This window comes from Platalea leucorodia (assembly GCF_965183815.1).
Source record: "Platalea leucorodia genome assembly, contig: HAP1_HAP1_SCAFFOLD_384, whole genome shotgun sequence".
NCBI classification, from domain to species: domain Eukaryota; kingdom Metazoa; phylum Chordata; class Aves; order Pelecaniformes; family Threskiornithidae; genus Platalea; species Platalea leucorodia.
Window position 1 is genome coordinate 47,434 of NW_028121198.1, and position 9,404 is coordinate 56,837.

Consider the following 9,404-nt stretch of genomic DNA (forward strand, 5'->3'; position numbering starts at 1 on the left):
TTCTGCCTCCCCTCCTGCTTGGAACCCCCCATGTTGCCCCCCTCCCCCGACAGGCCACCGTGCGCAGCACCCGGAACCAGCGACTCTGTGACATCAGCCCCGGGGACAAGGCCACCGCGGGCAATGTGACTACTGCGGGCGCTACGTTGGCTGCTGCACTGGTGGCAGCGATGAATTTGCTCCCCCTCCTCGTCCTGCTGGCCGTGTGCTGGCCTGTGCACGGCACATGGGACAGCTGTGGGTAAGTGGCCCGAGGCTCTGGGAGGGAGCTAGGGCAACCATTATGGGCTTCACTGGAAGGTGCCCGCTTGTCCCCCGTGGCCACGTCACAGCTTCCCGAACCCCATGTGGGAGCCTCAGTTCCCTGCCAGCACCCAGGCTGCCGGCACAACTCATCTACGGGGCTCAAGCAGAAACAGGGGCGGATGGACGCACACCCCACAGGGTTCCCTGGCCCTGCTGTCCATGCAACGCCTTGTGGGGAGGGAAGACGGCTGACCTTCAGCCTCAACAGCAGTGAGCGGTCGAGCAGAACAGTAATGAGTTTCTGGTTGCAGAGGGACCTGCGGGCTCCGGCCCATGGCTGCTCACTACGGCACGTGGCGCGTCGTGGGGGGCAGAGATGCCCAGCCAGGGGCCTGGCCCTGGATCGTCAGCATCCAGGGGCCCTGGGAATTAGGCACAGGGCACATCTGCGGAGGCTCCCTCATCAGCCCACAGTGGGTCCTCACAGCAGCCCACTGCTTCATCAAGGCCAGGTAAGGAGGACCAGGGAACGAGCATATCCCCACAACACTAGCAGCTGCCCTGGACGCAGCACCATGTGCTACTCCCATCCCGTTTCCTTGCAGCACACCCAGTGCCTGGGCACTCCAGAGCCCAGCTGAGAGACTGCTCAGGAGAAGGCTGGGCTCGTGCCACTGCTTCCTAGCAGCCTCCAGCTCGACATCCCTTGCACCTAAGGCATGCGAGGGCAGTCGCACTCTCCGTAGCGCTGCTGCCCTCTCTCCCCTGTGAAGGAGAAGGCAGGGAACTGCTGGGCTGCTGCAGCACACGGCTCCGCTCCCTCTGACCCCTCTCTCCATCTGCCTTCCAGGCACATCACCATGTGGCGCGTGGTGGTCGGGGCCACCCAGCTGACTCAGCTGGGCCCTGAGGTCCAAGTGCGCCATATTAAGCGGCTCCTGGTTCACGAACACTACAGTAATATCTTGGAGAGGAACGACATTGCCTTGCTGGAATTGGACCGGCCTGTCCAGTGCAGCTACTACATACAGCTTGCCTGCGTGCCCGACGCCTCGCTGAGAGTGTCAGAGCTGACAACCTGCTATGTCAGTGGCTGGGGTTCCACGACCGCGAGATGTGAGTTCCCAAAAAGTGCTCGTGTCCTGAGTGCAAGCTTGGCACACTGGGGAGACAGGCTAGGCTTCCTGAGAGCAGAGGCGAAAGCCAGAGTCAGGCTGCGGGGACGTCTGCCTACAGAGAGTTGGGCCTGAGCCATTCCCCAAAGCAGGGCAGAAGGGAAACACCGGTACAACGCCTCTCACGACGCAAAGCCAAGCCCCACAGAAAGGGTTCACCCAGACAGGCGAGGAGAACTGGCAACGAGCTGCTGGGTGTTAATTCCTTTCTGTGCTCACAGCTGGAGGAGCAACGGATGTCCTGCAGGAGGCCAAGGTCCGCCTCATTGATGTCAACCTCTGTAACAGCAGCCGGTGGTACAGAGGGGCCATCCACAGCTACAACTTGTGTGCTGGCTATCCGCAGGGTGGCATCGACACCTGCCAGGTAGGGGCGTGCTACAAGTCAACCCCCGGCAGCACAGGCAGCCCTGACACAACCGCCCAAATGCACCCCAGCACGGGCTTTGCCTGGCAAGTCACCCTGCCACCGCTGGGTCCCCACCGCTGTTGGGGCTCACCTCCCCTTCCCCAAAAAGCCCATCTAGTGCTCTTGGCAGCCCAGAGCTCCAGATCCCAACCCTGGCACCTCCGTCTTCCACCCATCCAGGATCACTGTGCAGAGATGAGAGAGCCCTGCCTTACAGGCCCACAGCCCCCTCCCAGACAAGGTGCTGGAGGCTCCAGCACCTGAGCAGAGCCGTTCTGTGCAGTGAACACAGCTCTGGCAGCTGCTGTGAGAGAGAAGGAGCCAGCCATAGTGCCGACAGTGGCCACCCAACAACACCTTAATGCTCTCTGCCCTGCTGCAGGGTGACAGCGGTGGTCCTCTTGTGTGCAAAGACAACAACGCCGACTACTTCTGGCTTGTTGGAGTGACCAGCTGGGGGAAAGGCTGTGCGAGAGCAAAACAGCCTGGGGTCTACACCTCCACTCAGCACTTCTACGACTGGATCCTGGTACAGATGGGACTGCACCCAGCACTAAGGGCTATGCCAACATCACGGGCATTTTCTCACCGCCTCAATCCCCGTTCAGAGGCCGAGGCCAATAACAACACAATCGGGCAGGTTTAGGAGCTTGACATCCAGCCACAGACATTACCTGGACTTCATTTCCATACTGTTATTTCAGGAATCTAAGAACATGCTGTGCTTATGAATCCAGGGAGTGAAGATGGATTTATGTTTCACTAGCAAACATCCAATCCTGATCATCTGCAAAGGCAGAAAAGGCCGGGGCTGTGGTCATGTTGACGTAAGTGGTGGTTACGTACACATGGGTGCTGGTAAAGGCATTGCTCTCTCTATGCGAATCTGCTTTGCCGTTCACATTAACTGTGTAAGCCTGCGTGCGTGTTTGTGTACCTGGCTCTTTGGAATGCAGCGTAAGTCTCTTGAACACACACACGGCAACAGCAGCAGCCACATCCATCGGGCTGGGATAGGACAAGCCTCCTGGGCGCGAGAGCCCACCTGATTCAGCTCCAGCGGACCTGAAAGGAGAAATCCCCCGTCTGCACAAGTCTACTGGTTCCAGCTGCTCTGGGAAGTACAGGGCCCGGTACTTCACACCAGGTTAGTGCTGCCTCCTCTCCTCTGCACGGGCAGCTTTGTGAAGTCCCCTATGGTTTGCCTGTCCAAAGCTCCAAGAGAAGAAACTGAGCTCCACCTGGGGGTTTCTGCTGCAGGGTCCTTTCACAGTGATCCAACCCCAGACCAGCCCTGCCATGGGCTGACCCCGCTGACCCCTCACTTGCCCCCGCTGCTCTTTGGCCTGGAGTCAGACCCAGCCGAGAACTATGATCTGCTGCAGAGCGGCGCAGGGCTGGAGCGTCTGCAAGTCCTGAAGGAGATCAAACTGCAGAAAGTGCTTTTTGAACAGCGCATGGAGTCTGGGGACAGCCAGGTCAGGAAGGGCAGGGATCCTGCCCTGCTGCCTACCAAACTGCACTCCTAAGCCCTCCTGCTGCCACTGCTCCTGGCCTCTTGCTGCTCCATCCCCTTCCGTTGCTCCGTGCTGGAACCCTATCCCAAACCCACCAGACCCCCCCGCCCCCAACTACCCAAGCTCAGCCTTAGAGCTACCCTGCAGCTTTGGCTCAGTGATACTGCTGACTGATGGAGCACTGGGGCAGCAAACTGTGCGTTGGGGAGATTGCCAGCCCTCCTAGGAGGGCAGCTCAGGGGACCCTGTGCTCTCTGCTGGACGTTCAAGCTGAGGCCTCTTGACAGAAACCCGGACTGGCTCAGGGAGGGACCATGAGACAGCATCATCTCCAGAGCCAGAACAGCTCCTTTCAAACCATCATCAAGGTGAAGCAAAGGGCATGCCCCAGTCTCCAGAGATCCCAGCGCAGCTGGAGGCACGCTCTGCACCCCTGGGTGGGAACAGAGCTGGCAGCTGCAGCACCAGCACTTGCCAGGGGCCAAGAGCACAGCAAGAGGAGGATGGGATGGATGGTCCTGGCAGCTTCAGAGGCAGGACCTTGCATGGCTAGTGCAGAGGGGACGTGCTGAGGTGGGAAGGAGCTCAGGGTATGCATGCTCAAGCACCTCCAAGTCCTTCATGACTCCAGGAGGTGGAGACGTGGCTGGTGGTTGGCAGGCCTGGCCCTCTTGTGAGGTCTGTGGGTGCTGGGGCTGATCAACCAGGTGGGCTGCAACCACATGCCAGCCCCATGACTGAAAGACTCGCTCTCCTCTTGCTCGTGAGCTAGTCCAGCTTCGAGTTCACTAGCCAACTGCCCACGCCCACAGCGCTCCCACCAGCAGCTGGCCCCAGACACTCGCTGTTTCCAGCTGCTGGGGCCCTGTGGCCTGTGTTCCCTTCTGCCGCTGCTAGCAGCCAGGCCTCTGGACCCACCCCCGTCACGCTGGGGACACAGAGTGGGGCCACACAGAAAAGGATTTGGAATCGCTCTCAAAAAGAAGGTACGACGGACTGTGGTGATCAGGTGCAGGGCTCAGGCAAACAAGCAAACCAACCAGCACTTTGCTTATGTGTGACTGGCTCCTTGATCCCCCCTTCTCACCACTTTCCATGCTTATACATCCCCCTCCTCTTCCTTCACTCCTCCCTTTCTCCGCCCTTGTCTCCTCCCAAACAAGGCACTCACCCCCAGTTATTTTTTTTCCCTCTTGCTCCCAGGTTTGCCCCATCTGTGAACAGAGTTGGGGTTTCAGGTGCCGTTAGCTAGGTCACCTTGGACTTCCATGGCATCACTGATGCGGTTTCCTGGGTACTGCTATCCCTGACAGATTCCTCTCCCCAAAATGACCCCAGCTCTTCCTTCAATTATCTGTGAAGTGCGGCCACCTCTCGCATCTTTCCCCCTCAACCACCTGCAAAATCTGGTGCTGGAAGAGCAGAGCATCCACAGAAGACAAGTTGTCTTCTCTAAGGCCTTCTTCCGTCTGCTCTAAGCAGATATGGGGCACCACCTTCAGGTCCATTCTCAAAAACCAAAGCAGCCTTGAGTCCAGTTTGCTTGGGGCCCAGTTCTGGTGCCTGTGAAGCCATGTGATGCCTCAAGGGCCTTGAGAAGAGCAGCTATTCCACTTTCAGACAGAGCCTGCCCTGTCATCCCAGGGACCAGGCTGCGTACTCAGCTCTGGGCCTTAGGTCTAACCCCACAAGCCAGGATGGCAGCACCAAGCTCCTGCACCTTTCACGAGCTCTGAGGCTGCCCCCCTTCAAGCCACTGCTCTCCACCCTGCTCAGCAAATGCAACGCACGTGGCTGCCTCCTGCTTTTCTCCCATGACTGCCCTGCACTCCAGCATGTGAGCAAGGCTCCACCATACAGCTGTAGAAGGCAGACAGATGAGGTGAGGTTGATACAGGATTCACCAAAGCCATGGAGAACGGCATGTGGGGCTGAGGGGTTCAGAATCAGAGTCATTTAGGTTGGAAAAGACCTTTAAGATCATTGAGTCCAACCACAAACCTAAAACTACCAAGTCCACCACTAAACCATGTCCCTAAGTGCCACATCTACACATTGTTTAAATGCCTCCAGGGATGGGGACTCAACCACTTCCCCGGGCAGCCTGTTCCAATGCTTGACAACCCTTTCGGTGAAGAAATTTTTCCTAATATCCAACCTAAAGCTCCCCTGGTGCAATTTGAGCCCATTTCCTCTTGTCCTATCACTTGCTACTTGGGAAAGGAGACCAACCCCCACCTCACTACAGCCACCTTTCAGGTAGTTATGGAGAGCGATAAGGTCTCCCCTCAGCCTCCTTTTCTCGAGGCTGAACAACCCCAGCTCCCTCAGCCGCTCCTCACAGGACTTGTGCTCCAGACCCTTCACCGGCTTCATTGCCCTTCTTTGGACACGCTCCAGCACCTCAATGTCCTTCTTGGAGTGAGGGGCCCAAAACTGAACACAGGATTCAAAGTGCGGCCTCACCAGTGCTGAGTACGGGGGGCGGTCACTGCCCTAGTCCTGCTGGCCACTCTAATTCTGATACAAGCCAGGATGCCACTGGCCTTCTTGGCCACCTGGGCACACTGCCGGCTCATCTTCAGCCGGCTGTCGACCAACACCCCCAGGTCCTTTTCCGCCGGGCAGCTCTCCAGCCACTCCTCCCCCAGCCTGTAGCGTTGCATGGGGTTGTTATGACCCAACTGCAGGACCCGGCACTGAGCCTTCTTACATCTTATACAGTTGTCAAGGAGAAAGTGCAAGAGAAGGATTAGCACCAACAAAAGGATATGGATGAGGAGAAGTTGGATGGAAAGGTGTAGGAGAAGGAGGAGGAGAAAGAGCAACACAAGAAGGAAGAAGAGGGTAAGGAGGAGGAAAAAATAGGACGAGGATGAAAAGGAACAGGACAAGGAGGAGAAAGATGAGAAATGAGCAAGAGGAAGAAGAGGAGGAGGAGGTGGATGAAGAACAGGAGAAGAAATAGGAAAAGGAACAGGAATAAGATGAGGAAGAGGAGGAGAAGAAGAAGGAAAAAAAGGAGGAGAAGGAACAGATGATGAAGGGGAAGAAAAAGAAGAGGAGGAGGAGGAATAAGAGGACAAAAATTAAGAAGAATACGAGGACAAGGCGAAGGAAGAAGAGGAGGAAGAACAGGATTTGGAGGAGGAGGAAGAAAAAGAGGAATATGAGGTAGGAGAAGATGAAGAGAAGGAGGACGAGTAATATGTTGAAGAACAGGAGGAGGAGAAGGAGAAGGAGAAGGAAGAGGAGAGGAGAAGGTGGAAGAAGAACAGAAGGAACAGGAGGATGAGGATAAAGAAGAGGAGGGTAAACAGAGTAACAGAACAACAGGAAGAGGAGGAAGAACACCGGAAGGAAATAGAAGGAGGAAGAGTTGGAGGAGGAGGAGGAGAAGGAGGGGTATAAGGAGAAGGACTATGAAGAACAAGAAGAAGAGGAGGAGGATGAACATGCAGAGGATAAACATGCAGAGGTGTATGAGGAGGAGAAAGTGAAGGAGACCGAGGAAGAAGAGGTGGAGGAAGAACTGGATGAAGACAAAAAGGAGGAGAAAGAAAAAGAACAGGAGGAGGAGGGAGAACTGTGGGAAGAACAGGATGAAGAACATGAGAAAGAACCAGAAAAGGAAGAACAAGAGCAGGAAGAGGAGGAGTACGAGGAGGAACATAAAAAGGAAAAGAAGGAAGGAGAAAGGGAGGAGGTGAAAGAACAGGAGGTAGAGGGGGAAGAAATGGAGGAAGAGAATGAACAGGAGGAGGAAAAACAGGAGGAGGAAGAAGAGCAGGAGGAGAAGGAAGAAGGGGAAGAGAATCAGGAGAAGAATGGGGGATGAGGAGGAAGAAGATGAAGAGAAGGAAGAACAGGATGAGGAAGAAGAGGAGGAAGAACACGAGAAAGAGTAAGGGAGATGGAGGAAGAGGAGGAAGAACAGGATAAGGAGGAGGGGGAGAATAAAGAAAAGGATGAGGATGACGAAAAAACGGAGGAGAAAGAAAAGGAGGAGGAGGAGAAGAAACGAGAACAGGAGGAGGAAGAGGAAGAACAGGAGGAGGAAGAAAAGAAAGGAAAAGAATAGGAGGCAGAGGAAGAACAGGAGGAGGGGGAAGAAGAGCAGGAGGAGGAGGAGGAGGAGAAGGAAGAGAAAGAGGATGAGGAGGAAAAGGAGGAAGAAAAGCAGGAGGAGGAGGAAGAACATGAAGAACAAGAGAAGGAGGAGGAGGTGGACAACGATGACGAAGAACCAGAGGAGGAGGAGGAGCAGGAGGAGGGAGGACAAGGAGGAAGAAAACAGAGAAGAGGAAGAGGAGGAGGAGAAGGAGGTGGAGGAAGCACCTCCAAATTCACTCTAGAGTGTCAGCACATCAAAATCCTTGGCTGGAGCACCTGCTACACCCATTTGCCCATGAGGAGCCACTAAATCCAAGCCTATTGGTGAAGCCATTACTCACAGGAGTCGTTCTGCGTCCTGGCCATCACTCCTCTTGGGAACAGACGGGAAAGCTCTGGATGACAAAGGCTGTCAGGACGCGCTCCAGAAACAGAAGACCAGTGTGAGAAGATCCCCATCACCTAATCGCATCGAAATAATTCCAGCTCAATGAAATGATTATTGGAAATGAAACACACAGAACAGCATCTGCCATCAAAACTCTTTCACTGGTAGTTTGAGCTGCTGCAGAGCTGCAGGCTGACGACCTTACCATCACTGTCACAGGACCCCAAAAGAAATAATAACTGCCAAATGGGAACTCTACCCATAGCCCATATCTATCCAGCCTTTAAAGGCAGAATAGCTCCGCCTGCAGTTCCGGAGGGATACACCAGACCACACTTACATCCTGTGTCTACCTACTCGATGATCTGTCCAGAAAGTCAAATCATAATTAACTTTGAAACAGGATGGAAATGGGAGGGGGAAGGGGTGGGGGTGGGGGGGAGAAAGCAAGCAATTACTGGAGAAAAGGGAAAGTGTAGGCATGCAATTAAAAAAGACAGGAGCCGAGTTATCCTGAAGGCCAGCTCAGCCCCACTCACTTTGCTGGTGAAAAGCTGTGCAGCTTGGAGGAAAAGTCCTGACTCTGGTGCTGGGATGCACACAGATGTCAGAGTTCAGCTCTGAAACAGCAGAAAAACCTTGACACGGCTCCTGTTCACTGTCCTCATACCTGTGCGCTTGCTGTGGCTTCCTCGTTTCCCTGGCGTCCTCCCAGACTAACAGGGATGTGGCATCTGGTCCAGTCCACGGGCCACGAGGAGAAACAGGTTTGACCACGAAGCGGGTAGCAAACAACTGCATCTGCAGAAGCAAAGGGGCAGCCGCACCTCAGCTTCGGAGATGCCCAAAGCTGCCCTGAGCCCCAGGAGCCCCTGGCGCCTGGACACTTGCATGGCCCTGAAGCCCTGCGGGACCTGCCAGCCCTGGGGAGCCCCGGGGACAGAAGGGAAGGACAGTGGTCAGCCCCTGTGGGGAGAGGGACGGGCTCTGTCCTTCCTTCTGGCTGCAGGAGGATGCCCTGGGCCCCGCCAGCACAGGCCGTCTCCCCTCCTCACCGCCCGGGGCACGGCGAGGCCTGAGGGAGGCCCTGGGTGCTGGGCTCAGCACGGGCGCTGGGACCGGGGCAGAGCCCCGTCTCCTGCCAGCTGCCGGCCTGGCCCATGCCAGCGGCTCCCGGCACACAGCACAGACAGAGCCGCGTTTTGGGAAAGGCTTGCCGATCCGGGGCAAATCCAGGGAAGCTCCCTCCTGCCAGCTCCCCTCCCCTCCTGCCCTGGCCCCTGCCCTGCCCTCCCCTCCCTCCCTGCGCAGGCCCAGACCCCCCGAGCGGACCAAGGGACGGCAGAGCTGTGCACACACCCCCCTGCGCTGCTGAGAGAGCAGCTCCCGGCGCCATGGCCCTTCTGGAGGCCGTCTCTCCGCAGGCCCCGTGTCCCGGCGGGCTGAGGAGCCGCTGCGCTGCGGGGGGCAGCGGGCGCAGGGCGGCTCTGGGAGGAGAGGCCCGGGCTGCCTGAGCCTGCCCGGCAACGGCCGCGCCATTGGCCACGGCTGAGCCA

The 9,404-nt window shown here is 56.6% G+C and overlaps 1 protein-coding gene across 1 annotated transcript; it reads left to right on the forward strand.

The window, feature by feature from the left end:
- Nucleotides 1–579: 579 nt before the first annotated feature.
- Nucleotides 580–2,359, forward strand: LOC309604141 (acrosin-like; the record flags this gene model as incomplete). The annotated part of the gene is made up of 4 exons (XM_082339052.1): nt 580–758; nt 1,097–1,362; nt 1,643–1,788; nt 2,213–2,359. Coding segments are annotated over 4 exons (738 nt in total), but the record flags the coding sequence as incomplete, so codon positions are not given.
- Between the last annotated feature and the right edge of the window lie 7,045 nt (nt 2,360–9,404).